This window comes from Vipera berus, assembly GCF_964194415.1.
Source record: "Vipera berus genome assembly, chromosome: 3".
NCBI lineage: Eukaryota > Metazoa > Chordata > Lepidosauria > Squamata > Viperidae > Vipera > Vipera berus.
Genome location: NC_138204.1, coordinates 63,658,309 through 63,674,197, shown reverse-complemented (window position 1 = coordinate 63,674,197; position 15,889 = coordinate 63,658,309). Strand labels below are relative to the sequence as shown.

Genomic DNA, 15,889 nt, shown 5'->3' with positions numbered 1-15,889 from the left:
ATAAATGGAATAAAAATAAAATAAAAAATAAAAACCTGTTTTCAAAAAACTAATAGCAATGTGTCAATTCCAGAAGGAAGATACTCCAAAGCACCACAGCCATGGCTGAAAAGGAGCACTTCCTGATCTCAGTCCCATCTCTATCCTTCTTGTAAAGATGGGGCACCATAAGCAGTTTCTTCCAGGATGAATATCTCAAAATGGGTCAACCTCAATTGGAAAGGGAGTTCCTGAACACACCTAAGTGCCAACCATAAAGGGCTTTATAGGACAAAACCAGCATTTTGAGTTTCGCCCTACTGGCAGATGGTGCAGAACCTTCATAATCACTACCAGTTAAGCCCTAGGATGGTATTGTGCACCAGATAACACCCAAGCTGCTCTGTACTGAAGCAGCGATAGGTTCAGGATGGTCTTCAAAGGTAAGCTGTATGTGGACTGCTCTGGAGCAGTCCCAACAGGTAGTGAGGAGGGCATGCTGCCAATTTGCATAACATTTACTTCTCAAAACACTATACTGAAGTATTTTGTAATCTTGGTATATAAATCTATTGTTGTGAGCCTTCCAGTCAGTTGGAGTCAGGCAGCATCTAAACTGAATGAATGAATCAATTCATTGATCAATGAACTCAATGTTATCTAAATGACATTTTGCAATTGGATGAAGTTACTTTAAAAAAAAAAGCTATATGGCTGCACTCACATTTGTTCCACAGAGAACTCAACGTTAAGAAAACGGCTGCAATCAGTGTAACCAAAAGCAAGGCTGAAGATCACCACAACTCCCCAGCTATACTAACCCAGAGCAGCTTCTTTTGTGAGTTGACCGTGATACGTGGAGCACTCTGTGATCATCTGGCGTAATTCCACAGTACTGTGCTTGGACTGCCTCTTGACTAATGCCTCTGAGCATGCCTTTGTGTAAACCGAAGCAGGCCGGATCGTTTCAGTGCGACCATGTTTGAATGCTGCTGTGCTACAAGATTCATAGGTGGCAACTGTCTGCCCATATTGCCTAAGAAAAGCCAACTGGAAGGCAAGCTGGACGATGGCATCAGGACTCAGCTTCTGGGTCTTTATGAATTCCTTGCCTCCTCTTTCAAACCGGATGGACTTCAGCGTTAGCTTTTTCACAGTGGCATCAAATTTTTGCTTGGCTTTGGTAATTCCTTCTTTTAAGGCATCGTTCAGTTTAAAATTCAGCTTCTCTACAGCTCTGTGCGAATCGCAGGCAGCTGGCAGAGACTGAGGAGTAACGGCAGGAGTCTGGGTGCTGTCTTTAAAGACTTCGTTTTGGAACCTAAGCATAGCTACACCATCTCCCCAAGCATGCTCAAAGTGAACTGCTGCAGAGCCATCTTTAGTTAAAATAAGATTAAACGATTTGTCGTACCACCTGTTAGTGCCATCGCCATGGAGCATAACACGAGACAAATGGTCGATATCTTTAATTGGGAAATCATCAAGGCACAGACAGAATATGGCTGAATCCACTTTCCTTAAGGCCTCCCCGTTGCCATTGTCAAGGAGTTCCTGTCTCAGAGTCGCCCAGGTGTCCCGGTTTTCGGTAGTTAGATAAGCAAGAGGAGATGCTGGAACCGCAGCATTGTCCGAAAGGATGAATTTTAAATGGGCTTGAATTTCTGAGGGTTTCACTATATCGCCATTTTGGTCTATCACGTCAAAAACATAGAAGTGGCCATTTCTAAGCACCAGTAAATGCCTTGCATGGTCATCTGTAAACAGCTCGTCTTTCTTGGGTTTAGGCAGCCGCGTAGAATTGAAAAGTCTGAAGTATTGTGACATGTCTAGTGGGTAGGCATTCATCATATAGGCACCAAACCAGGAGAGAGAAGAAGGGACCAATCGAATAAACTTTTTGAACCTGGGAGTGTCGCTTTTGGACGGGTTCAGATGAAACACCTCTGGTTCTAAGATGCCTGCCCGAAGAGTCTTCAAGAAACGTAAAGCAGAAACTGTCATGTTGGTGGCTTTCACAAGCTGATCGTTGTATTCAGGTTTGGGGTCAGGACTGAAAGCCATGAATGGATTGAAGTTAAGAATAATAGGTTCCCGTGCCTGAAGATACATATCAAACCAGGGACCTGAAATTAAGAGGCAACCATAGAAGTAAAGTTCACGTATCATTAAGTCCCTTTTTACAAATATGTAATCCCTTAAATTGGGGTAGAGTCAGGGCAACTGGATGGAGCTGATTGTTTGCTGGCTGGAAGCCCTTCATGATACAATGCAGAGTTTGCAGCAGATGTTTTTTTCTTTGCGCCCTGGGAGAGAAACATCTGCCGTTACCTAGGATTGAACTCTCAACCTTCCGAGTGGGAGATGAGCATTTTCACCACTAGGCCACCACGCCGCTCTTCAAATGTCGTTAACATGGGATGCTTATGTGAGGGACTCCAGTTAAAAGCCTATTTAATGAAGATCTACGGCAGGGGTCTTCAAACTTGGCCCTTTTATGACTTGTGGACTTCAACTCCCAGAATTCCTCAGCCAGCCAGTTGAAGTCCACAAGTCATAAAAGGGCCAAGTTTGAAGATCTATGGGATGTAGTATAAAACTTTCCAAGTTAGTGACAACTGAAAACAGAATTTCTTTTAAATTTCCTGCCATTAATTTAATATGGGGCATTCGTTTTGCATCCAATGCTCATTTACCATTTGCTCTCCCCTTTGTTCATTTATCATTTGTCTTCAATGAAAAAAGACACACACAAATACACTCTGGCTTTTTCTTTTACCTTTTTGCCCCGTTGCTTCTGCTCTTTCCTGTGTTTTTCTTTCTTTTTTTTTTCTCCAAAAGTTTCAGTTCCCCAGCAAAGATTTCACTTCTAATTCCTGGCTTCTTTCTATCCACTAAAGCAGACATGTCAAACACAAGGCCCGGGGGCCAGATCCGGCCCGCGAAGTGGTTTCATGTGGCCCGCGAAGCCATCCTGGAAACAGTGAGGGAACGGCCCCCACTGCCTTGGCCCTGGCCCAGAGACCCTCCTTCTGCCAGAGACCCTCAGATCTGTCCCACTCCTGCCTGGGCCCCCATAGGCACCCTTGATGCCAACGATGTAGAGCTGGCCACGCCCACCCAGTAGGCCATACGCACTCTAGCCACGCCCACCCAGTAGGCCACGCCCACCCTGGCCACACCCACCCGGCCCCCTGAGGGCAACCGCAATGCTGATGCGGCCCTCAATGAAATTGAGTTTGACACCCCTGCACTAAAGTAACTGAATTCTATACTTGGCATAAAAAGTGTGGGATTTCTTCACAAATATGAGGACTACAAAAAAAATATTAATACTGGGGTAATCGCCTGCAGAGTCTGAACCTTCAGACAAATACATTGGCATAAAAGTGACATTCCTGTGCTACTAATTTTTAATTTTCACAGGTTCATGACAGGTTAGCAGTAAACTATCAGAAAACAAGTCTACAACCCAAAATCCTGGGCTCTACAGAACATGATAAGGAAGTAGTAAATAATGTGCATTTAGACCACCAATTCTGCTCCAGATTAGGACAGAGATGCTGCCCATATGAAATGGAATCAAACAATTTTGTGTGATTTTGATTTGCAAGAATTACCTTGGATTTCCCACTTATATTCTGCTTATAAGTAACCATTTTCTCTCAGTCAACTTTCCTCGGCTGCTGCTTATTAATTGCCCACAGAAAGAGAGAGCTACTCCACTATCGTCTTCCTAAATTTCACCTAAACAGATAACAGAGCCTTGGTGGAGCAGTGGGCTAATGCCTCCTTAAGTAACACCAGCTGCCTGCAATTAGTGCAGGTTCGCATCCCACCAGGCTCAAGGTTGACTCAGCCTTCCATCCTTCCGAGGTAGGTAAAATGAGGACCCAGATTGTTGGGGGCAATTAAGCTGACTTTGTAATAATGCCGCTTGGGGTGTGTGTGAAAGCCCTAATAAGCAGGCATATACATAGAATGAAGGCTACTGCTAAGTTTGTAAGCCGCCCTGAGTCTTCGGAGAAGGGCGGGATATAAATGGAATTTAAAAAAAAATAAAATAAATCTTTTAGCATTTTATTTCAAATAGAAGAAAAATAGGTGGGGTGGGGAAGGAGAATAATGATACAATTCCTTCCATTTCCACATGACTCTCTATATTTTGCTTCTGGACATTTTGTTTTTTTCATTCAGTGGAAAGATTATAATTTGGCTAAGTTTTAATGCATAATCACTTCTTAGTCTACTCTCAAGCAAATAGGATGGGAAGGATAGCATTTTAAATCCACAAGTATTTAATTCAGAGACTTGTTTATGTACTGTGTAATGAGTCACTCTTTCACAGAAGGATTCAGCTGAGAAATAAAACAGTCAAATGTGAGATTTCTATCAATAATAATTGGCATGTGGTATACAAACATGCTGTTTACCCTAGGCACAGACAGTCCTCAAGAGTTTGCTTAATGACCACAGCATTTGCTTAATAAACCACATGACCATTATGAGCCTGACCATTCCAGTCGTAACTCAAGGACTACATGTACATTTTAGATGCCAATATCATACATGTAAGAAGAAGAAAAAAACATAGGAGTCACTGGAGTCATAAGACAAGTTGGACCCAATTTTACAATAATTTTTATGGCAGTCAGTAAGTGAATCATGCAGTTGTTAAGCAAATCCATCTTCCCCAATGGGCATTTCTGGCCATAAATCAGCAAAAAAAGTCACAAAGCATGATCACATAACCATGTGATCACGTGACAGCAGTTGTTAAGGAAATCTGCCTTCCCCACTTGACTTTGTTTGTCAAAAGCTACCTGGGAAGGTCAGAAATCAGGTTCATGAGACCACAGGACACTGCAGTCAGTCATAAATGTGAGCCTGTTGCCAAGTGCTCAAGTTGCCATCACGTGACCAACAGGTGGTGCAAGGTTTATAAGTGCAAGTACAGGTCATAAGTCACTTTTTCCAAGGCCATTCGTAACATTGAGCCTATTAAATGAACAGTCATAAGTCAAGGATTACCTGTAAATTAAGTTCACTAATCTAAATTCTATAAATGTTCTCTTCCTTGCTGTTCTTCTATTTTTTTTTTTCTCTTTCATTTTTTTGTCTTATTTTTGCTGTCTCCTTTCTTTATGTTGTGGTATTCCTCCATCTGCTGAAGTAAGTTTCCTTCTCTTTATCTCATCCTGACTGTTCTCTTTTTCCCAAACCATAAAGTTTAGCAGCCTGCAATAGATTAATATTTTGTTGGTAATGGTCATTAAGTTAGTATGATCACTCTTTTTTCTACAGACCGTATATTTTATTTCTCAGAATGGCATATGGAATCGGCAGTACATGAAATTTATAATACAGCAGTTCTTCAATTGTTTGAACCAATTTCTCTATTTCCCTATCTCAAATAATTCCATTGCACCCCCCACACACACAAACACAAACACACAAAGCCAAGAGTCTGTTGTTTTGTACCAGCATCTCTGCAGCAGCAATCTGGATTCTCAACTCCCAAGCAGTTAGAAATTGCTCCATTAGCCCCAAACTATGCTCAAATTACCCCCAGTTTGAAAAACCACTGCTATAACAAATAAAATAGCATCTTTTTTCCTGCACCAAAAAACTTTCCTTCTCATTTCCTCCTTCCCTACTTGAAGAGTGTTTAAGTAAATAAAAGGCAACTGCGTGGTAATTAGGTCACCCTGCTTTCCTCCTAGAGATGCTAAGAGTTGAACCTGCCACATTCTGCATGGAAAGAGATGCTTGTTCCACCTATCCACTGTATTCTCTTCCATTCTCTAGATTTAGAAGAAGGAACCTAATGTATCTTGCAGCTTCTCTTGGAAATTATTCTGGGGCTCCAGGGTTTTGGCTTAAGACTAAATCCAACCCAATCTTTGTGGGGACACACATTCAGCTTTGACTCAAGAAATTCCATGTATGGAACAGAAGTTTCTGATAGCCCAAACTGAGACAAATGTCTTTGAATGTTATGTCCAGGCTATAAATTTAGATTTTAGATTTTAGATTTTATTAGATTTATATACCGCCCTTTCCCGAAGGACTCAGGGCGGTTTACAGGGCATTTTAAAAACACATCAATATAAAATACAAATTTAATTGTTCTGTGTAGAGAAGTAACAGTGAAGAACGGCCAAGGACATCAGCAGTGGTGAGGGGAGAAAAGTCACTGGGAAGACTAGAGTGGATATATAGCAAGATAGGTTATGTAGTACATGAAAGGAGAGGGAGGGAGGGAGGGAAAGAGAAATGGGGCATGCCAGGGAAATATATCATGCTGTGAGCTACTAAGGCAAGGAATGGAGAGAAGAGGTAATCTGTACAGCTTTGGCCTATTCCCTGCAGAAAAATCACTCCAGGATCCCTCCAGATTTAATTTTGTCTTGAAACCTGGAACAACCAAAAGCTCTTGGCCATTGGTTCTGCTGAACTGTGGATAAACTGAAATGGTTCGAGAAAATGTTTGGAACACACAGATCTGTTCCTGGTTTGAAAGAAAGTATACTTTCCATTTCGTGCACACTCCTAAAGGAAACGTTAACCATTCAAAATGCAAACAAGCCTCAAAGCCAGTTCTGGACCTGTAGCTTCAGCCCGAGTTAATGAAAAGGAAGATCCATTCTTTGCTATCTGCTGGGTTAGAACTGATTCTTAATTGAACAGTTTAAGGAAAAGACATCAGGAAGATAAGTAACATTTCACAATCATTTTCCTACCTGAAATGTAACTAGTATGTTTGTTTTGTTTGTCCTTTGCAACCAAATGATCATGCAATTCTCTCCCAATGCCATTCTCAAAATTGCCAGCCAGTTGTTTTGTTTTCCTAAATTTAAAAAAGACACAGAGGAGGAAATTTAGCATATCTCTCTGATATATACAATATTTTGAGTGAAAAGGAAAAGTATGCTACTAAATAATAAGGCTCTGCTAACCTGATATAATGCAAAGTATAAAGAAGATGACCTTGATTATAATATGGAAGAACTGTTACCTAGGCAAAAGGAGTCCTGGTGGCATGATGGTTACAATGCAGCCTAGCAGGCCAACTCTGCCCACAGCCTGTAGTTCAATCAAAATCAGCTCAGCCTTCCATCCTCCTGAAGTCAGTAAAATAAGAACCCAGATTGTTGGGGGCAATATGCTGACATTGTAAACTGCCCATAGTAAAGCACTATGGGGTGATATATAAGTCTAAATGTTATTGCTATTGCTATTTAGATCTGCATTTGAATTAACTGTTCTGAAATGCAAAGGGGAGAAAAGTGCTATTTAGAAGGTTTTTCTGAGACTGCATAGTTTAGTATTGTCATGAGTCTCAGTCAGCACAAACAATAGTCAGGAGAACGGGAGCTATAATGCAGCACATCTGTAAGGCAACCTGCAGGCTGAGATAGGTACCTAGACAGGATATCAGAGAGATGGAAGCTTGTTCTTACCTGAATTGATCATCATCCAAAAGAGGTTTCTGAGCATTCAGGTATCTTCTAATTGTATCTTCAAGTTTTGGAATGGGCAAACTAATAACAAGAGGAATAAAATATTGAGTCTGTGAAGTTAAAAAAAATGTTATCACAAACTCTCAAGAAAAACATGTTGATAGATTAAATGGTCAAGCAGTTTTTAATTTAAATACACGCTCCAAAGCAGCTGTAACACTATAACTTATATCTATGCATAATTTATTGATGATACAAAATAGCATTCGGCTATTCTGAAGTAAGCAAATTAATAAAGAAACAAAAAGAGATTCTATTAATCATAACCTATAATAAAGTCTTACATCAGAAAAATGCCTTCCAGACTTAAAACAATTTTATCAGTATTTCTGCGTAAGTACAATGCATAAATAAACTCCAATCCCACAAATAAACCAGTGAGCATTGAGCACAGTAACTAAGCAAAAATAGTTGCATATTGTTGCGTATTAACAACTGGGAAATGGAAAATAAGAGGAGGAGAAGAATACTGTACAACTGGCTCAAATGCTTCCACATTAACATTTAAGTTAATATTTAAGGTACGGTATATTGGATGATGTCTATCTCTTTTGCCACGGTAACCTCTATTTAGGTTACTCATTTAGCAGGAACAGTAAAAGGGCAAAGTATGCAGTGTTGAATTCACTGCTATTTAGACAACTAAATAGTACACTTTGACCTTAATAGAATAATCCTAGGTAGACTGATTTTAAAAGTCATTGTTCAAGTCATTGTTTACTCCTGGTGATGCCTGGACTAGTCCCTGGAATTTTCTTGGCAACATTTTTGCAAGTGGTTTGCCATTGCCTTCTTCCTAGGGCTAAGAAAGAGTGACTGTCCCAAGGTCACCCAACTGCTGTCAGGCCTTAAGGCAGGTCTAGAACTCACAGTCTCCTGGTTTCTAGCCTTAAGCACTACACCAAACTGACTCTCAATTTAGAAATGAACAATGCATAAAGTCAACAAAATAGATACAAAGGCATTAGTAATTACATAGATACATAGAATCAGTCCTTGAAAATTGTAGGGACTAGTCCAGACCATCGCCAGGAGTCAAAAACTGACTTGAAGGTACAACAAATTAAAAATAATAATAATATATAACTCTGAATAGCAATGATGAGAATCATGTCCTGCTTTTAGCATTACCCTTTCACCTACATACCATATTTTATTCTGGTCTTCTTTCATTACCAACTGCAATGAAGCACTTGCATTTTCCCTTTGTCATTTTGAGCTCTTAACACAACTCTTTGCTGTGCTGTAATTTAAAATACAGTAACTCACATTTCAGCTTAGATGTTCTTGTGAGCAATCCAAAAGCTGAACATTCTCTTAATCTGGAGTTGAATTAAACAAGAGATTCATACTATCTCTTAGCATCTCTAGAGTTGTGCAAAAATAAAATTAGTTCCTGTCCTCTCATGAGTTCACAGAATTTGCTAGCATCAGCGCAATCCAGCTATTAAGACAAATTAAAATCTTTGTTCTGAGGTCACACATTATACTACTGTACTATATGTTTTTAAGCAAAAGTTTAACTTTGCACAATCCAGCTATTAAGACAAATTAAAATCTTTGTTCTGAGGTCACACATACTATATGTTTTTTTAAACAAAAGTTTAACTTTGCTGCTTCAGGTGAATGATAACTGCAGGAAACTCATTGGTATGTTATGACTATGAATAAATAATGTACATATGTATGTCCAAACTGCATAATGAGGATAACCAGGTATCACATGAATACTCATGGTGAACTGGCATCCTATGCAGCTTTGAGTCCCTGGCAACCTGTCAGACATCTGGGTTCAAAAATGATGTAGATGTAGCTTTCCATTTATCCTTGAGTTCATAAAATACAAGCATGACTAATTTCAATGCAAAGAGATCTTCCTTATGGATTTCTGCAAAGTACTATCTTGTTCAAAGGCTTTTACTGTATGGTATGCATGTAGCACTTTAGTAGGGATTATGGTGATGACTCAGCAGGGACTGGGATACTATTGGCTGCTGTCAATTGTTTGCATGGGAGGAGGGTGAAGGCAAGTACATCACTTGGCATAGCAATTTACCTAATTGATGAAGACATTTTTTTCCCTACACTGCCCTGCAAAGTGACACCCAGCTGGTAGGCAGATCACCTTTCTCAACAATCTGCATCCATGAATCAAGCTCTGCAGTGGATCAAAAGGTACTCTCCTATGTTATTGGGAACTCCCCAACACTATCTGATTCATGAGGTGGGCATATCAGGTCTTAGGATGAGCCAGAAGGTAGGCAGAAGCATAAAGCCCCACTTATCCTATAGGTCAAGTTCAGATGATGGCTAAACCCATTTGTCCAAACATCTCCTCTCCAAGTTCACCTTAAGAAGGCAATTGGTCAATACTCCCCGATTCCCGAAGCAAGAAATTTGTCAAATCACTGCAATTTTCTAGCATGAAACTCTTACCAAACACAAGCCTGCTTCTCTATGGAGACCAGTTATGAAATGGAACAAACTGTGTGCTCTTTGAAGACCCAAAGATGCCTCTTCCAAGAGACAACTGGACTTTTGTGGTGGGGGGAGGGCGTCCTTTCCTTCGAAAACGTTTCTTTTCTCACCCAAGAAGCTTGGATGCGAAATGGAAAGATTGGTTTGAGAAGCGAAACATTTTCAAAGGAGGAAAACAAAAAACAAAAAAAAACTCAGTTTGACTTTTGGAAAAAGCCCTTTTGGGACAGGGCGACGCTTGAGAGAGTCTCCCTCGGCCCTTGCTCTTTCAGGAGTTTGTGCCGAGTGCCACAGGAATGAATTTCTAAGGAAATTGCAATTGCAATTTAGGGAGCTTCCGTGTGCGACTTAAACGGTAAAGGTACCCCCGCACATGTGTGCTAGTCGTTTCTGACTCTAGGGGCTGGTGCTCATCTCCGTTTCAAAGCCAAAGAGCCAACGTTTGAGGACGTCTCTGTGGCCGGCATGACTAGACGCCAAAGGCGCACAGAACGCTGTTACCTTCCCACCCTAGTGGTCCCTATTTTTTCTACTTGCATTTTTATGTGCTTTCGAACTGCTAGGTTGGCAGAAGCTGGGACAAGTAACAGGCGCTCACTCTGTTACTCGGCACTCAGGATTCGACCCGCCAAACTGCCAGCGTCCTTTAAGGTACAGCTTATTTCGCGGCTTCCCCCAAACCCAGCCAGTGAGAAAAGCAGTCGGGCTTGTGTACCTAATTTCCTATTTGAAAGAGGGGAGGGAACTGGACGCGAGGACCAAAGGCCACTTCGAAAAGGCAGTCGAAGGACGCGAAGAAGCAAAGCTGGAAGGGATCGAGGCCGAAGGGCCACAGGACCACTCCCGGGGAACCAGAGACCACAAGCACTGCTCTTTCACCCCAGTCTCCAAGGAGGCACTTCCTTACCGGGGCAGGCTCTTCTGATAATGCATAGTGGGGACGATGCTGCGGTGCAAGTACTGGGAGAACGCATCGTCTTGGCTGTAGTTTCTTCGGGGCCCGAGGAGGAGAGGCGGGAGCCAAGCCCTCCGGAAGAGGGAGAAGGAAGAAAATAGCAGCGCCCCGGTCACCATGGCGGTCTGGATACTTTCCCTCCCGGTGGCGGAAAAGGAGAGAGCCACCCATCGGTGCCCGCCCCTGGGAGGAGTTACTTCAGATCAGAAGACGTGGGGACGGCTCCCGGTGGCAGATCGCGCACCCCGGACTGCTTATTAATAATAGGTCGAGTTGCTGGTTTTAAGTCTCTCTCTCTCTTTTTTTTTCTCTCTCTCTCTTTGTTGTGCTGTAATTTAGAATACGGTAACTCCCATTTCACCTTAGATGTTCTCGTGAGCAACCCAAAAGCTGAACCCTCTCTCAATCTGGAGTTGAATTAAACAAAGAGATTCCTACTATCTCTTAGCATCTCTAGAGTTGTGCAAAAATAAAATCAGTTCCTGTCCTCTCATTTGAGTTCCCGGAATTTGCTAGCACCGGCGCTAATCCGTACTTCGGGAAAGTTTGCACAGCAACTGAACTGACCCCGACAGGGATCTTCAAACTTGGCCCTTTTATGACTTGTGGACTTCAACTCCCAGAATTCCTCAGCCAGCATAAAAGGGCCAAGTTTGAAGACCCCTGGACCCCGAACTGAAAACACTCAGACGAGGCGGGGCTGACTCTGCGCTACAAACTAGCCAGTTCTCTCTGAAGGGACAGCACCCCACCCGCCCGCCTTCCCGTAAAGCGAGAGTTCTCCGAACTTGGCAAACTTGTAAGACTGGTGGATTTCCACGCCTAGAATTGAAGGGCGGGGGAGGGGGGGAGCTGAGTGGCTGGGGAATTCTGGGAGTTGAAGTCCACAAGTCTTGCAGCTGGCCTAGTTTGGAGACACCACCGTCTCCCCCCCTTCCCCCCCCTCGCGCGAGCCACAAAGCGTACAAGCCAGTGGCAGAAAGGGGCGGGGTACTCTGCAGTGTTTCCCTTGGCTCCGGTTTTGGAGCGCCCTTCAAGGCACCTGGAGGGTGCCAAACCGGAGACACTGGTTTAACTGGTGGAAGGCGGGGCGAGGCGGGGTGGGAGGGGTGAGAGACCGAGGCAGAAGTTGTTTCCCCATTTCTTCTGAGACCAAAGCAGGTCGTGGGGAAGGCGCCTCGTATCCCGAGCTGCAGAGACTTATAAAAAGGGTGGGCTGGTAATTCGGGAACCGCGAGAGAGATTCTTTCCTTCCGTTCTTCGTGACAGAAGCACCAATTCCGCTCGCAGCAGCTTATGGGCAAATTAAATTACCTGTCAATCACCGAGACAAACACAAGAGGGCAGAGAGTAGCGCCTCGAGAGAGAGAGAGAGAGAGAGAGAGAGAGAGAGAGAGAGAGAGAGAGAGAGTGGTGTTGGGATGCGCATTTTCTCCGTTTTCCTTTCCTTTCTCTGCATGCCAAAAAAGCACCATTTTTTGTGGAATTCAATAGGAGTTACTTCCACAAAAGTAAATACAGGGTGGCTCAGTGGGTTAGGACCCTGAGTTTGTTGATCAGATGGTCAGCAGTTTGGCGGGTCAAATCCTGAGTGCCTCATAACAGAGTGAGCGCCTGTTACTCGTCCCAGCTTCTGCCAACCTAGCAGTTCGAAAGCACGTAAAAATGCAAGTAGAAAAATAGGGACCACTACGGTGGGAAGGTAACAGCATTCCGTGCGCCTTTGGCATCTAGTCATGCCGGCCACATGACCACGGAGACGTCCTCGGACAAGCGCTGGCTCTTCGGCTTTGAAACGGAGATGAGCACCGGCCCCTAGAGTCGGAAACGACTAGCACGCATGTGCGGGGGAACCTTTACCTTTACCTTTTAACCTTATGTCACAGTCCTGTTGACCCTTTCTTAGGAATAGGTTACCTTGCTTTCAACTTGACTTAAGTGACCCCCCCCCTTTTTTTTTAAATTGTTTATCGAGATTCTTAGTCATTCAGGTCATGGTTGTCCCAAAGAAGCTTTTTCACGAGGCAACTGGACTTTCTTGTTTTTCCTTGAAGACATTTCGCTTCTCATCCAAGAACCTTCTTCAGCTCTTGTTATCAGATATCAGAGCTGAAGAAGCTTCTTGGATGAAAAGCGAAACGTCTTCAAAGAAAAAACAAAAAGTCCAGTGAAAAAGCATCTTTGGGACTTTTAGGAGAACGTTATAGTCTGAATAGCATTGCTGTAAAAGTCATTTAAATATTCTTGGTTTTGATTTCACTGAATGTTGTCTTGCATATTTTGGACATCTGTATAATTGTTTGGTGATCTATAAGTGAGTGTTTTTAAGAGCATTCACACTTCACTCATGTAAGAATTATATGAAAATCCCTTGTGTGGGAATGTTTAAAAATGTGTGTTTGCTGCCCCAAGAGTTGCACTGAAAAATTATTTGGTGACATTTTCTTTCAAACACGTTGGGGCAGAATCTACCATCAGTTAATAAATAGGGATGTAGCAATTTAGTTTGTTTCAATTTTGCAGTACTTAACATCATAGTGCTTTTTGTCATTTTGTAGCATTCAGTAAATTTTATAAAATGCAAAGAAATCCAGCCATTCCTATGCATCTGTCTCTGTCCATAATAAATGCAACTGTTGAGACAGGATATCTGAGAGGAGTCTACAGTTTGAAAGAGTTATCTGTTAGTTTGCTCAAACAAATTGGGCCATAATACTATGGAAGGATCAAAGGAAGGAATTTCCATCAAACATGCATGCTTTTTGTTTGTAAGTTATCAAAAAGCTATTTGGCTTTGTTTACAGCTTTATACAGGTATTTTGGAAGAAGGGGGTATTAAATAAAATGCAACTTTTCACTGAGTAAATATACTCAGGATCTGGTTACGCCACATCTGTGATGAAGGTAGCATGTAGAACAACATTCATGCATAAAAAATTAAGGCTCCCTAAAAACAACTCCTTGGTATGTTGATTACATAGTCACATCCATGATGGTTTTGGGTAGCAAGCCACAAATGGGTTGCTTTTGCCTTTTACCAGGTTGTCATTGTTTTATCATTTTTATGCACTTTATGAATATCTCTTCCTATTTTCTCCACAACAACAACCCTGTGAGGTGGGTTGGGCTGAGAAAAAGTGACTGGTCCAAAGTCACCCAGCTGGCTTTCGTGCCCAAGTTGTGGCTGCTGTTGTTATTTCTTAGTCAAAGTTACAGTTCTAGGATCACCTGGCATTTTCCTGTCCAAAAAACAACTAAATTCAGCTCTGCTTAGCATTCTGAGACCAGCCTTGTTACTTGTTGCCACCTGCTCTAACATCTGTAGATGTACATTTCAATAAATGCTGCTATTTTTCCCAGGTCAGTTTATTGTGGTTTTATCTGCTTATTTAAATATAGAGCTTTTTTACTGAGCATTACAATTTCTTCTCCTACCCTTATTTTGGCTGGTTAACTTTCCAAATAATCATTAAAGAAATAATCAGTACAAGCATAATAGCTGGATCATAGCCATCATCTTTAAAATGACTTTCATGAGCACTTCAGTACAAATGATAATGCTTGGGGTTTTCTGGTATTTTGTACAATAGCCATTCCTGCTTTCAGTTGTAGCTCCCTAACCTTTGCTTTTACTTAAAGAATATTTAGAAATGGGATTATTTTTGTAGTTCGCAAAGCATTTGATGGCCACATATTTTTACAATTTCTAAATAGTTATTTTTAGAAGAGTTTTCTGTATATTTATAAATAAAAATAGCTGCTAAAGAAAGAAGGAATGCCCTAATAGCTGATAATCCTTGCAAATTCTTCCTTTCCTTGTATAAAAAGGGGCAAAACAAATGTATGTGAGTGATTCATGAACTGATCATACATTTGTGGCTTATCTACTTGTCACTATAAAATGAATAGAGATTCAAGATATCTATGTCACAAAAAACACTAGAAACATTCACAAAAATATCTAGATTCAATTACATATTGAAGGAATGAATTAATGATATATTGATACTAAGTTGATACTGAATGGATCTTTTTTAGATATTAGTTTTTCTTTTATAATTACTTTTTATATTAAATGCCCGTGAAGTATTGGTGTGGATGTTGTTTGTGCATTTGTTATATTTGTGTAGCAACCTGTACCACTGCAGTTGCCCTCAGGGGGCTGGGTGGGTGTGGCCTGGATGGGTGTGGCCTACTGCGTGGGCATGGCTAGAGTGCATATGGCCTACTGGGTGGGCGTGGCCAGCTCTACATCGTTCGCATCAAGGGTGCCTATGGGGGCCTGGGCAGGAGTGGGACAGATCTGAGGGTCTCTGGCAGGAGGAGGGTCTCTGGGCCAGGGCCAAGGCAGTGGGGGCTGTTCCCTCACTGTTTCCAGGATGGCTTCATGGGCTGCATGAAATCACTTCGCGGGCCGGATCTGGCCCCCGGGCCTTGTGTTTGACATGTCTGTTGTACAGTATCTGTTTTGATGTTAAATGTCTTGGTTTACTATTTTGTTTAATTTGTTTTCTGCATTTTTATATACCTTCGTTTATTTGTGTTGTGTTTTTTATGTTGTGAACTGCCTGGGAATAAGTATGGATTTGCGTCTTGAGTTGGGTGGCACTAACGTTGAATTAAATAAGTATAATAGCTAAGATGCTTTTTTAAAAAAAATAAGTCTATTTTTGGAATTACATCAAAATCAAGAAATAATACAATTCATAACAGAGCAGAACATTTTGTGACAATATAGGTGAATCTTCAAAAGTGTTGAACTGATGAAGGATAGCACATGAGATTCAAAAAGGACTGCCATTAAATAATTTGTTTAATTTGTTTTCTGCATTTTTATATACCTTCGTTTATTTGTGTTGTGTTGTGTTTATTTGTGTTGTGTTGTGTTTTTTTATGTTGTGAACTGCCTGGGAATAAGTATGGATTTGCGTCTTGAGTTGGGTGGCACTAACGT

General features: G+C 41.7%; 1 protein-coding gene across 6 annotated transcripts in view; it reads right to left on the bottom strand.

Annotated features, from left to right (window-relative positions):
- CPT2 (carnitine palmitoyltransferase 2) overlaps nt 1-11,181 on the bottom strand; it is a 109,257-nt gene extending 98,076 nt beyond the window's left edge. For 2 of the 6 annotated variants that reach the window (XR_014025859.1, XM_081323198.1), the window contains exons 1-4: nt 10,888-11,181; nt 7,443-7,523; nt 6,723-6,829; nt 801-2,105 (exon numbers count right to left, since the gene is read on the bottom strand). Coding sequence is in view for 5 of the 6 variants with exons in the window: in XM_081323198.1 (XP_081179324.1) it covers nt 801-2,105; nt 6,723-6,829; nt 7,443-7,523; nt 10,888-11,054 (1,660 nt within the window). In the remaining variant the exon portion in view is untranslated. Of the gene's footprint in view, nt 1-800; nt 2,106-2,758; nt 2,874-5,010; nt 5,775-6,722; nt 6,830-6,997; nt 7,104-7,442; nt 7,524-8,771; nt 8,825-10,887 lie in introns of those variants that run through there. The other 4 variants (XM_081323201.1, XM_081323200.1, XM_081323199.1 and 1 more) reach the window with 4 other exon arrangements.
- Between the last annotated feature and the right edge of the window lie 4,708 nt (nt 11,182-15,889).